This window comes from Xenopus laevis, chromosome 7S, assembly GCF_017654675.1.
Source record: "Xenopus laevis strain J_2021 chromosome 7S, Xenopus_laevis_v10.1, whole genome shotgun sequence".
NCBI lineage: Eukaryota > Metazoa > Chordata > Amphibia > Anura > Pipidae > Xenopus > Xenopus laevis.
Window position 1 is genome coordinate 70,164,952 of NC_054384.1, and position 14,093 is coordinate 70,179,044.

A 14,093-nucleotide genomic window follows, 5' to 3' on the forward strand; every position below is an offset into this window, starting at 1 on the left:
GAATAGCATATGAACCAGGGGCATAACATGAGTGCACCGGGGCCCCCAGCCAGGCCTGGCGCAGATAGGCACTGCTGCAAGTGCCTGTCCTCAGTGCTATAGAGGAAGCAGGCCCTGTGGTCCGGGTCCCCCTGCAACCGCAGGGTCTGCTTCCTCTATAGTTATGCTACTGATATGGACAGCGTCGTAAGAAGTAATTGGGGATGGAATATCTGCCAGTACGAAGAATTACCTATAATATAGTTCTTCAGTTTAAAAGCCTACCTCATATGCTGCAAAGTAAATGCTCTTAAAATAGTAATTCAATTATTAAATTTCAGCTATGACGTTCACTCTCTTATAATGCCTGATTTAGCATAAGTTTCAAGCAGGCTGTAGATGGAGGGAGCCCAAGACTTGCATGAGAAAGCCTGAAGGAATAGTAGTAACTGCTAGTGTATTTTGTACCATTTGTTTCAATTGAGACTGTTATGCCACTATTCCATTTCCACCCCTAGCTTCATAGAAAAAATTGTTAAAATTGTAAATAATATTTTAGTGACATAAAAAGTATGTTTTTAATATACAAAAAAAATATACATTTGTTTCCATGTAGTTATGGACTTTATGGCTGGCCAATTAAAAATGGTGGTATAGGAGCAGTACCAATCTTATTGTATGTTTAAATCTAGGCACAGCATTGTCCCAGGTGTCAAATACAGATTGTTACCATTCTTACTTCACTGAAATATTTTGGGTGTTTTGTAGCAACTTCCATTCTGTAGACCAGCACGTTGATTAAAATGGGACTCCTTTGCTGTTATTAACACCAACTCTAACACTTCTAACACCCCTATTTCCAGTGTGCATGTTGTAACCTGCAAAAAGGAACATGTTAAACTCTATAATTAGGTGACTGACCTAAACAGTTTACTATGTACATAATGACATATAGAGATAATAATATGCTGCACTCTGGAATGTTGCTGAATGCCTAAACGCGCATAATGTATATTTTTACTTAGAAAATACTGACTGTACATTGAAACTGTACATACTACCCTCTAGAATGATACCGAAAGTGTGACCTGATGATGAACACGTCATGGTAGAATAATACCAAATAAACACTGAATCAGAACTTACTGCACTCTGAAATAATACTGTACAACTCCATGTAAGAATAACATGTACTTTACAGCAATGAAGAACATGGCAGTGTAGTACCTTGTTTGGTCTTGGTGCCAACAGTGAAAATCTATAATGCATAAACTATTCAGTATGGGGACCCAGACTATCTACTGTATGTACTGATATTTTCTTATTAATATTAGCAAATTGTCTTCCACTGCAGTATTCAGTAGAGTGCATTGGGAATGATAAATCAGTAATTCTTTATACACTATATCCAATACAGGACCTACTTTTCCCAGTGCATATCAATGATAATGAATATCCAAGGTGATGCACAGGACCATACAGTTATAATGACCATGCTTACCCTGATATTGGTATATTGATAAATGCACAGAAAAGTATTGCAATCCCCTCTGGCAGTGAAATGGTTAAGATTAATATTCTGGTGATATTCTTTAGTGACTGCTGCTTCTTCGAAACAGTTCATGTCACGTATATTTACCCTTTTTTATTTAAGTATTTTCTTTTTCCTCTTCCTTTCCATCTTAACCCTCTGTTCTCCCTATTCTTTCATCATTCCTTTCCTTCTTTTACTGTCCTCTCTCATAAGCATGGCTGAGGTTACAGAGCTGTATCCTATTCCCCATTTTGTCTTTTGGGTGCCCCTTCTGGATTTAGGCACGTGAGAAACTGGAGCAGGAGAGGATGGAGCTGCAGAGTATTCAGCTTTCTCACCACGACCTGCAGAGGCAGCTCCATAACTGCCCTGAAGCTCTGCGGGAGCAGGTGCAGTGCCAGCTGACACGGGTCAGTGTGCCATTTTCAGTCTTTCCATGGCACAGCTATCTATCACAAAAATCTTTTTACTTTGTTACATACACAACACACATACATACAACATTACTCCGTTTCTCTTATTTACATTTATCCCAATACATACTCTTCTGCATAGTATAATTCCCCTAGAAAGTAATTATCTTGATGTACTCCCTGTACTTTCCCTAAATCATACACTTGCTACATTTTCCCTGATTCACCAAAAAGCCACCATGTTGTTACTTTTAGCCCTACATCTGAACTTCTGAAAATAAATAAATATATAATTAATTATGTTTAGAGGCATAGATTAAAAACAAACCATAATAGTCTGCCTCTGCTGCAGGCAACCCCATCCTTTAGGAGTTCACAGTGATTCAAACCCTCCCTCACCTTGTTCCACTGTGAACTGATGAAGTCTGGGACTTGAAGTCTGTCTAGGGAAAGCAGAGGGATTTTAAATTCCAGAATTTACTTTTACAATGGAACAAGGTGATGGGGGGTTGAACCATGCTCTAAGCGCCTAAGGGAAGTTTGGGAAATGGTTCTTACTTGTAACATATCCTTTCAATTTGTGGATATAAGTATGTGTGTGTAAAAAAAAAAAAAAAAAAAAAAAAGTATTTATATTTATCTTGGAAGTTTAAATCATATGCATAAGAGCAACTTAAAAATCTAATTTAAAAAAGGGATATATTTCCCTTTAAAACTTCTGCCTTAACCCCAAAGCCCTGACGCCACTGCCTTTCTCCTAAAACCTGTAGAACTACCATCTCCTTTAGTCTACATTTTTTACACTGAAATAAGTTCCGGTGCCACTCCTACAAGCTGCTGCTTTCTTTTCCCTGAAGACCAGAGAGGCACTTTCCTTCCCTATTTGCCAAAATACTTCTTCCTCCCTCTGATCAAACGCAGTGTTAACTTAATTATTTAAACATTATTAAATAGCATTCTTTAAACAGGCTCTCATACCAACAATTCCTATGCAGTGGTTAGTGACTTTTTTTTAAGTGACTTTTTTTTTAATGCCACATGGGGCTTAAATAGGCCAGCTGAAACACGCAGGCTGATAATCAGCCCCTACACTGGCATTAGCCGCTTCTTCTGCCTACACCCAGAACCATTGTGGCTTGGGTGCAGGCGCATGAGAATGCAAACTCTTGCGTTTCTTCGCTGAAATACACCGCATGTGCATGAGCAACATAATGGTTCTGGGTACAGGCAGGGCTGGAGGCTAATGCTTGAGTCTGATTCTATAACTGTATATTTCAGCAGGCCAATTTCAGCTCCCATGTGGAAATCACCTAATGGTCACACATTCAGAAGTTCTGCAGTTAGGTTATGACAACATTTTGTAATACATTCCCAGGCCATCAAGGGTTTCTCTCATTTTACTATAATAATGACAATTATTAGTTACATAAGTATATAACAGAAATAGGAAGACTAGTATTTGTTTTTTTACAGAAAAGTGGCAAGTCTAAAGCCACTTAACAGGTGAGTATAGCTGAAAGAATGCACTGCATGTCAGTTGCAGGGAAAACACCCACACAAGCCCTAACACACACCTAAAATACACCTCTTTCAGCTGCTCTGAGAAGGGGCTTTTTTGCATTCTCCACTCACTTTTTGAGTGAAGATGACTGTGCTAATATGGCAAATCATCACTGCTCCAAATTTCATACCAAGCTTCTACTACGTATACTTTATTATGAGTATCATGAAAAAATGAGGCCAGATATATAGGGGCATATTAACTAAAGTGTGAATTATCACCTCGTATAACTTCCCCAACGTTTGCCACAATTCGTCAGTCATAAACAACTCATATTTACTAAAAAAAATGTGCAGAGTTAAGGGTAGTGACACATGGGGAGATTTGTCTTCCACGGTTTTTAAAAAGCGATTTTCGGCAAAAAGGCGATAGTCTTAATCGATTTCAGGCAACTTCGGTTTCTGATTGATATGCATCCCATAGTGCACCACGGTGCTTTCTCCGCTCACACGAACTGGACGTACTTCAACAAGAAGCCTATTTCTGTTAAAGAAATGAGCCTATATCTGTTAAAGAAATGTTTTAAAAAGGGAATTTTCCGTGGCGTATTGTCGCACGCATATTGTGCATATATTCATATGAGAATGATGAGTGAGCGTGTGGTCGCTGGAACTAAGAATGCAAAATTGCCGTCCTAGAAATTACGTGCATACGATCTTACGTACTTATGACATGCCAGGCACACACGAATTTTGCATACTATCGCGGCTATTAATCTCCTTTTGTGTTTTACTAGCACAGATTTTTACAACTTCTGAATAGCCATGCTATTTCTGATAAAATCGCTCCAAAAAGGGTCTCTGTGCATTTTGGGACTACAGGAGATTTCAAATAGCTTTGTGTGTGTAATAGCTGGCAATTTACATTTTTCTCTATGGGAAGACAAAACTAACGACTTTTGCCAAAACTCGCTTTTAAAAAAAATCTCCCTATGTGTCACTTTCCCAAAAGAAAAATGTTAAAGTTCTTCTAACATAAATGTACTAGCAATTTCCCTAAACAATTGTAGTTGACAAAATTGGCTAGAGATGCAAAAGTTGCTGCTTTGCTCTTTGTCATTCTTGTGCTCTTATGTATCCAGTGAATATTCACCAGTTTACTATCACCTGTTTTTAGGAATTTTCATTTCAGATGTAAATACCTTAAACTATGTCCCATATCCCAAAGTACTACTGAATTCCTTAATTATTCGTGTTGTAAAGTTTGTTTTGTACCCACTCTCTCAAGCAGATGTCCTCCATTCTGAATTGAAAGCGGCTGCACCTGAATCGAGCACAAATATAACTCATACACAGCATGCCAGACTGATTTAAGGTGGCCATACACTATAAGATCCGCTTGCTTGGCGACATTGCCAAACGAGCAGATCTTTTCCCCGATATGCCGCTAACGGCATGGCTATATCGGGGGTAATCTGAACGTTTGGCCCTATGGCCGAATGATCGTATTACGACGAGCGCAATGGGCTCCGACGGGTCGGTCGGGAGAAAAATCAAACCTTCCCGATCAATATCATGTCCTGATATCGATCGGAAAAACCCGTCGGAAGCCGCCATACACGGGCAGATTAGCTGTCAAATTGGTCTAAACGACCGCCATACATTATCTGCCCGTGTATGGCCACCTTTACATGCAATTGTGTCTGATTTGCATTGAAATGCACACACCGTTGCATAAATTATGCACAATTGCACCAGACCCAGTGCTATGTCAATCACATCACCCCTTTGTGACCTCCTTGTGATGCTGGAATTCAATGTAAAAAAAACCAAAACTATGCATTGTGAGGGACCACATATGAAATTACACTTGTGGATATACATACATATACATACATTGCCCTGCTGTATTGATTTATATCTAGTATTCTCAGAACTCAACGCTGTGTGCTTTGTAAGTTTATGATAAAAAGCAATTATAATTTACTACAGATATGGGATGTATTTTTGCAGTAGCCAGTCTCACATAGTTCTTATGGTTTTTAATTATTTACCCTTTTCTCTGTAGTAGTAATAAAGTACATTTTATTTTCTGCTAATATACATAACGATATCCAACAAACCTACACACTGATATTCCACTTTTTCCCACCTTTGCAAACATTTCTTCCATACACTTACCCCCAAAGTTTTTTTTTTTTACCAAACATATAAACACACACACATACTGTTTTCTGTTGGGTGTGGGACTGTATAGATGCTGTTAGTGTATGTTGTGCTAACTGCCCCTTAACATTACTAACCTCTCTGTCAGAGCTGGTTGGGCAAAAGTCATGTGTATGTTTGGTAATGCTTTATGTGTGAGTTTGTGGTATCTATCCAGTTGAAATGATATATTTCCCAATAGGAAAGTGTGCTTTTGTTGTCTGTGTGGCTATATATGTTTATATAAGAACATACTCTGTTTTTAATCCTTTATCATTTAGGTTGTTCATGAACTGTATATCTATCAGATTTGTATCTCCGTTTTGTCACCTATGTGTGACAAGTGTGTCTCATTCACTGATTTTTCTTTTTATTCTGTTTTTGGTGTTTGGGTAATATCATCTCTTATACTTTTTAGCGTGTCAGTGTAGACATGACAGTTGCCTCTTTGTTATACATGATCTCTTATACTGAGGTGTTGTCTGAATGGAGGCCTTGATTCTTGCTGTGAGAAAGTGACTCTGCAGTTGAGTTTGTGCTCTGTGATTGGGTAAGCATTTGTATGATCTGTGTGTTGCTAATTTGGCATCTTTGTGTGTGCCTCTTGAACCATGACTGGTATGTTACTGATTTAATGTTGGGTCGTCATTATCTGACAGTACTTTTGGTTGTGTTCAGGAGTCTGAACTCCTGGAGTCGAAGATGAAACAGTTTGAAGATCTAGAATTCCAGCAGCTAGAAAAGGAAAGCCGCTTGGAAGAGGAAAGAGAGACCGCAAGTCAGCAACTTTTACAGAGCAAGGGAGAATGCCAGAGAAGCGTTGCACGCAGGAAGGTGGGTTTAGGATGCCAGGGGTAGAGCATACAATGTTCTGAAGAGAAAAATGCAGTAAGGGATTCTTATGGGATATGAGTAAAGATATGGTTAGGAGGAAAAAAAACAGAATAAGATTATATTTATATTATGATATAAATTTTAAGTGCAACATTCTGTGTAGGATTAAATGGGGAAAGGGATAATGTACATAAAGTGTTGTAAATGGGGCTCATAATAAAGAATTTTAAGAAGCAGAAAGACACTCCTGGGGAATGGAACCCCCTGCAGCAATATCATAGTAAAGTGGTAAATCAAAGTTTCACTGGTAGTCAGAGAAACATACTGTACTTTGTAGTTTTGAAGAGTAACATCTAACCAGGGATTGTTATAAGAAATGTAGGGCCCTGTAGGAGGTAGACAATATGAATAGTGTCCCATGAGCTTTAGTTTCGTGAAGGGCATGAGGGAAGGAAGTGGGATCAAATACTTGACTCTCTGGTGTAATTCTAGAAATTTGTCTTGCCCATGACAGGAACGCCTGGCTGCTCTGGAGATGCAAGCCAATCAGATTTGCCTCCAGGCAGCGCAGGATGCAGAACATCTTGGCCAGGAAAGAAGCAATGTACTTTTGCAGCTACACAAGGTAATCAATCATTCATATATACACTAATCAATCTTAACTTTCATAAAAACCATGAGACCAGATTATGAGGCATGGCTGCATATCTGTTGCTGATAAACACACACTTTTTTTCCATCCCTTTGCCAGCAAAAGATAATGTTTGAAATGTTAAAACTTTTAGGTTTCTCCTCCTACTTATAAACACATGCAGAGAAACGACCGACAGCTCTCAGCTGGGCAGGCCTACAAAGAGTATACATCATTTACATTATTCCTTGCCCCAATGGAGCTTACAATGTGGTTGCCATCCCATTCCCACACAATATGGACAATCTAATTAGAAGCCAATTAACCCGTGTGTAAGTTTTTGGAGTTGAAGAAAATCAGACTACCTGGAAGCATATACTTCTCATCTGCAAACAGCGCGCAGCAGGACAAGAAATAACAAATGCCATAGATATTTCTTCATGTAAATGATAGACAAAGTGTATTGAGCACAAGCCTTTATTCACTGAGATTACATTTAAAAAGGGTGTATATTGCCCCTTTAATGAGTTCAGTTCACAATGGAATTGACACAACACAATAATGTTTAAAAACATCTTTTCAGTTTGCAATGGAGACCTGCCAGTGTTGGGTATTTTACAGGCAACCAACACCTTTGCCCTTCCTGAAGCTGTTTGTAGCCTTTTGAGACATTTCAGCCTCATCCAGGGAGGTGAAGTAATTCTGTTGTGGGCTATAGTGCTGAGATTTTGCACAATGGCTTGCAACTGCTCCATGTCTCCTTTATAGCATAGAGTTGCACTGTGTTAGCTTCCATTCATATCTACTGTATTTTTTTACTTGTATGTACATTTGTGAGTGACTCCTTTCTTTTCTCTATTTTTTTCCTCTTTTATGGTAGTAAATTGCACTATATTGTTTAATCGATTGCATTCACACAGTGGTCACTAGTGAGACAGCATTATGTGCTGCTATATTCTATAGACCTAATTAGGTGCCACTTTGGTGCAGTAACTGAGCAAAATGTGATACAAATAACTTGGTGTTTCTATATGTAGCTTTTTGTGTGCAATTCTGATGTCTGTGCCCCACACAGGAGAAAGAGAAGCTGGTTCAGATGGAGAGAAGTTACCAGGCACTAACAGGACGGCGGGGATTCTTAACTGGATCAGCTGCTCTCAGAGATGTGAGATCTTTATTAATGAATACATATGATCTGCTCCAATATGTTGGTATATGGACATTATGTATGGCTGTATATATAGCTTTAGTCATGTAGGATTACTTATAGCTATTAACGTATATACTTGCGTAAAACATATCACTATGCAGTAAAAAGGAAAAACAGGGAAGACAAACTTTGCAATGACAATAAAAAGTTACACAGATTAGGTGCAATGAGCTAAAAAAACAGAAAAGGAAGGCTCTCCCTACCCTCTATGACAGTTTTAAGTATGTGCACAATATATTATGCACATGTTTAAGCATGTGCGCTTGGCATCTGTTTAAAGCAGAAATATCAGATTTTATTTAAATTACAATGTTTTGAGGCTAAATATTTCATTTAAAGGGCCAACTATTTCTGCTGTGGAGTGCTGTGGGGTCAGGGCAGAGTCTGCTGTCTGAGGTTTAGTACATGTCAATTTACAAAATGCCCTTAATTACCCTTTGCACAGGATGCTCTCCACATCTCTGAGACTAGTGGCTGCTTACTCGCTCAAGCTGATGTTTCTTGCACACCCGCTATCCCTTCCGTCTGCTCTTACTCCCCTTCCTGGCAGCAAGAGGTAAACTCCCTCCTTCCCAAACCCAGCTGACCACTAACAGCCTGCTGTGATACTTGCTGTCCTTGGCTGAGTGTTAAATATGTATCATTGTTTTTGTGTACAATGTAAATGTGCTACTGGCTGCAGCTTGATATGAAATAAGTGACTATATCTATTCTATCTATCTATCTATTCTATCTATCTCTCTCTTTGCCTTCTTCCTGCCTTCCTCCTCCACTGCATTCAGGAATACCTGTGCCTCTCTGATGTTCTGCGCTTGTACAGCAGCTCACCTCTTGTTCCTGCTTTCCCCCTTCTCTCTGCTGCAGAGCCCACCACCGCCCTTGAGGTACATTTCTGACAGTCTCGCATTATTCCCACATACTGGACTAGTAAAGGTTTTCCTCACTGTTATTTTGCAGCTTCATGCCACACAATGGGTCTACAGAATATATTTTGTCAATCTTTATACATGTATGAATTAAGGGAGCAGTTTTACTTTGCTTGCCTGATGCACAGTTCAGAGGTTGCTGAGCGGTTAAACAACGTTTACAGTACTCTCATTAGAAATTTGTCACTATGACTTTAAATATATATTTAACAAGGGAACCAGTATGGCTGCTTTGATTCATATGAATAAATATACATATGTAGATATGTAATGCTCTCTGGAAACTTCGCAAAAATATTTTTCTCAGCAGTAACTGGAAAAAATAGAATGCATTTGTAATTTTTTCTTTTTAAAAGTAGAGCATTTTAGGCCTTATTAAATTCAAGTCCACTGTTAAAGGGATCCTGTCATCGGAAAACATGTTTTTTTCAAAACGCATCAGTTAATAGTGCTACTCCATCAGCAGAATTCTGCACTGAAATCCATTTCTCAAAAGATTTTTTTTATATTCGATTTTGAAATCTGACATGGGGCTAGACATTTTGTCAATTTCCCAGATGCCCCTGGTCATGTGACTTGTGCCTGCACTTTAGGAGAGAAATGCTTTCTGGCAGCCTGAATGTGTCTCAGTGGGACATGGGTTTTTATTATTGAGTGTTGTTCTTAGATCTACCAGGCAGCTGTTATCTTGTGTTAGGGAGCTGCTATCTGGTTACCTTCCCATTGTTCCATTGCTGCTGGGGGGGGGGGCGAAGGGAGGGGGTGATATCACTCCAACTTGCAGTACAGCAGTAAAGAGTGATTGAAGTTTATCAGAGCACAAGTCACATGACTTGGGGCAGCTGGGAAATGGACAAAATGTCTAGCCCCATGTCAGATTTCAAAATTGAATATAAAACATTCTGTTTGCTCTTTTGAGAAATGGATTTCAGCGCAAAATTCTGCTGGAGCACCACTATTAACCGATTCATTTTGAAAAAAATGTTTTTTCTCATGACACTATCCCTTTAAGATCCGAAATTTGTACAGGCTTCATCTTGGTTTATAAAAATGTTACAGATATGGGAAAATTGCTATATTATCTATTTAGTCATATATCCCAAAATACAAGGGATGGCAAAAAAATTGTTTAGCCCAAATCACACTGTAATTGACCTTCAGTCTAGGCATCCAAGCTTGTCTAGAGATTCAAATCGGTATTTTCTATTAATGCCATTAACTGGCCTAAGGACTGGGGCCCTCGAGTCACTGTTCAGACTTACAATATGAGAATTGTGGCTTTTAAAGCTTAAAAAACCGTTGGGTATAATGAAACTTTACCAGCACATTTAAAGTTGGTGAAAGAAAATATAATCCTAAACAATTTTCCAGTATACATTCATTAAAAATGTTCATTGGCTTTATAGTTATTTGTAAATATAATTGCTAATGAGAGCAGTGTTTCTCTCTGCCCTGCTCTGGCTACTATTATATCTGAATCCAGCTATCCTGCAGCCAAACCTCCCATTTGCTTGGCATGCTTGTTTGCAAGTCTGCTAGCTTCTGCTCCATTCTTTTGGTAGTCAATACAAGCAGTGCGGGCAATAGCAAGGAACAGATAGATAATGTTTTAAAGCAGTGTTCCCCAACCAGTAGCTCCAACAAAATGTTGCTTTCCAACCTCTTGGATGTTGCTCCCAGTGGCCTCAAAGCAGGTCATTATTTTTGAAATCCTGGCTTGGAGGCAACTTTTGTTTGCATAAAAACCAGGTGCACTGCCAAACAGAGCCTCAATCTAGGTTTACAATCCACATAGGGGCTACCAAATGGCCAATCACAGCACTTATTTGGCACCCCAAGAACATTTTTGTTCCTCAACTCCTTTTACTGAATGTTGCTCACTGGTTCAAAAGGTTGGGGATCCCTGCAGGGTAATTCTATTAATTGATAACTTTAAAACTATTGAAAATGCACGATCACTGTGTATTGGAAAGTTATTATAAATTATCTGTTCTCTTCACACAATATTGGATTAATGAGTCCACATACTATGTACAGGTTTTTTTAGAAAGCTTTAGGATACCTTAACTTCAGTTTGGAAATATACTTGTTTCTTGGCATACTCAATGTTATGTGACTGTGTACAAATATATGTATATTTAGTGCTATTCCGGTGACTTGTATTTGCTCCATATTCATTGACTATTGGATATCTGTAGCACTTCTTTCTGTGAGTATATAAAATAATGTAGGATAATGTTTCTACAGTATAATGGCTGTTGGTGATGCATTGAAAAAATTCCTCTACTCAAAGTGATACTTTACTGTATCTTTCACTAGTACATCACTTTAGATCAGCTACAGGATATTCTGGAAAGCATGCCCACAGGTTCTACCCCAACTGCTGTACCAATGGCTGGCCCTGATGTGAACTCCGCCTCTTGTGCTCCTTCACCTGAGGACCCTCCTCCTGTTCATCTCTCTTCTTCATCTTCCTCCTCTCCCTCCATTTCTCTGGAGGTTCGTTCACATCTTTCATATTTTATTTTTTTTTTGGTGGTGAGCGTTCTCCCTCTTTTTTTTTTTTTTTTTTTTTGTTTACCTGTTTGTTCTTCTATGCATAAATTTGTCATTAACTATAATTCTTAAATATTTTGCTATGTTTTCTTTGTCTTCATATTCGTTAATGCCATGCTTACTCCCTACTACATCTTTTCCCCATCTCTCGTTGCCAACATATTCCAGGTGAATTCCCCAACAACAGAAGGTCACTCTGCACCCCCAGCTCCTGATTTGGATGCCTGGTACCAAGATTTAGTAACTGCTCCTTCTGCCTCTTCTTCTCCATCTTCTTCCCCCCCTCCACTCCCTGCTAAATCTCACTCATCTCGTAAAGCTTTGCAGGTAATCTGCCTACCCCCCTTGTTGTGCTGTATCTCTCATGAGCAAAGATGGATTCTGTCGTTTTCTATCCTGGTGACAGCAAGTCATTATGGTACAGTGTTATACAGGGCAAACAGAATAATTTTAGCACGTGAACAAATATAAGCTAAGTTTATGCCATGCCAATACATAGGAATGCAATTGCATTAAATGTTATTGGGGGGAAAATGGAGCGGTCTGAATATAAATGGTGTCAATGTTTTTTTTTCAAGTTAAAACTTTATTGTATGTCTTTCATTCAACTTTGAGTCAATGATATAGGCTTAACATATAAAATGTAGTGTTCTGTAACACAGTTTGTGTGTGTCTCTTGTAACTTTTACCTGTATATCATTCACCTGTCTATCCCCACAGATTTCTCGATCTCGGACAGAAATTGGAGGTGGAGGCACTCTTCCACGGATGAAAACAGTCTCCCCCTCTTCTTCTCACTTTTCAGTGGCCACGCTGGGCCGTAGTGTTTCTCCAAAGGTAAGTAGATAGATAACATTAATTGCAGCTGCCATTTTCTAGTTATTCCATATGGCATTTTTAATATTCCTGGAAATGGTATAAATCTTTGCAGAATGCCCCTCTGACACAGAATGGCACAGGCAGTCTCTCCAGAGGATTGGCAGTAACAATGCAAGACATCCAAAGCAAAAGACAGCTGGCACTGCAGCAAAAAGGTGAGTTTTAGAAAAATAATGCCACATCCAATACAATGCGTAGCAGACCCATGCAAAGCATTATCCCTTGTGCTCCATGAAGTTCATGTGCATTATATGTGCCTGTTTTGTTCCTGGTCAACCATTTCCCTTACTACGTAATGTCCTGTGAACTGTGCAATAGGTTTCACACCTTTGTGAGTGATGTGTGTGTATACAACAGAACATTTTGACTACAAATAAAATATGTGCAGTATTTAAACTACAATAATAATTTGACTTTTTATCTCTCACATACTGTGTTTCTCATGGCTTACGCTGTGCTTTTCCCTCCACACTTTCACCCTGTCTCTTGTGTGTGTCTTTTGAGCAGACAGTCTGAGCACAGAGGATTCTCTTCCATCTGAAGTTGCAGGTAGTTTGACATTAATAATCCCCTGCATGCAAAAATAATCATAGCAGAGATGATTTTCAGAATGCATCAAGGAATAATTTTGCACTAAAACACCAAAGCATTATTGTGCCTTCATCATTCCTTCATCTTTCCATGGGCTGTATTGATGCTGTGGCTGATATCTTTATACTAATGTAATTTACCAAGTTATATTACAGTACGTAGTGCTGGCAACCCTTTATGAAATATTAGGTACCTACTACAAGATCATTTAATATATATGTTGGTTCTCCTTTTGCTTCTAAAGCAGCCTTTATCCTTCACTTCCCTGAGTAGGATTTCCACTAGTTGGGATTTTTTTCATTCACAAGTGAGAATATAAACAAGTCTGACATGGTATTCATCTCAGAGTTACCTGAGAACACACTCAGTGTATTTTGGCAAAGAAACGTGCCACTGCATTTCAAACTGAAATCCAGAGAGTGAGAGTATGTTTGCTCGGGAGCCGGTAGAATGGTTCAGGATGCAAAAAGGAGAGGTAGGTACTGCCCATGTAGGGGCTGAAATCAGCCTGCATATTTCAGCAGGCTGCATTCATGGCCAGGCCTGTCAGATACTCCCATTCCCATGTCTACAAACTAGGTGGTCATACACCGATAATATCATACAAAACAAATTTTTGTACAATATTTGGTGTGTGTGGTGGGAGCCGAGCCGACCGATATCGGTCAGCTCGTCAATCGAGGAGCGTAATTGTAACGCCTATGGCCACCTTAATTCAGTATGGATCTTATGCTGTGCCAAGAATTATTATCCTACTGAAACAGGTTTTCTCCAAAGTCGAAAGCACAGATGTAGTTGCACTTGTCTCAGGCAATGATGGGTGAGTCTTAAACAG

The 14,093-nt window shown here is 39.1% G+C and overlaps 1 protein-coding gene across 18 annotated transcripts in view; it reads left to right on the top strand.

Moving 5' to 3' along the window:
* Window positions 1-14,093, top strand: part of phldb1.S (pleckstrin homology-like domain, family B, member 1 S homeolog) — an 89,616-nt gene that overhangs the window by 61,856 nt on the left and 13,667 nt on the right. For 9 of the 18 annotated variants that reach the window (XM_018241989.2, XM_018241985.2, XM_018241980.2 and 6 more), the window contains 11 exons: window positions 1,795-1,923; window positions 6,310-6,465; window positions 6,980-7,090; window positions 8,172-8,261; window positions 8,752-8,862; window positions 9,089-9,190; window positions 11,552-11,731; window positions 11,957-12,115; window positions 12,509-12,625; window positions 12,720-12,822; window positions 13,175-13,216. In XM_018241989.2, the coding sequence (XP_018097478.1) occupies window positions 1,795-1,923; window positions 6,310-6,465; window positions 6,980-7,090; window positions 8,172-8,261; window positions 8,752-8,862; window positions 9,089-9,190; window positions 11,552-11,731; window positions 11,957-12,115; window positions 12,509-12,625; window positions 12,720-12,822; window positions 13,175-13,216 (1,300 nt within the window). 18 annotated transcript variants of the gene reach the window in all.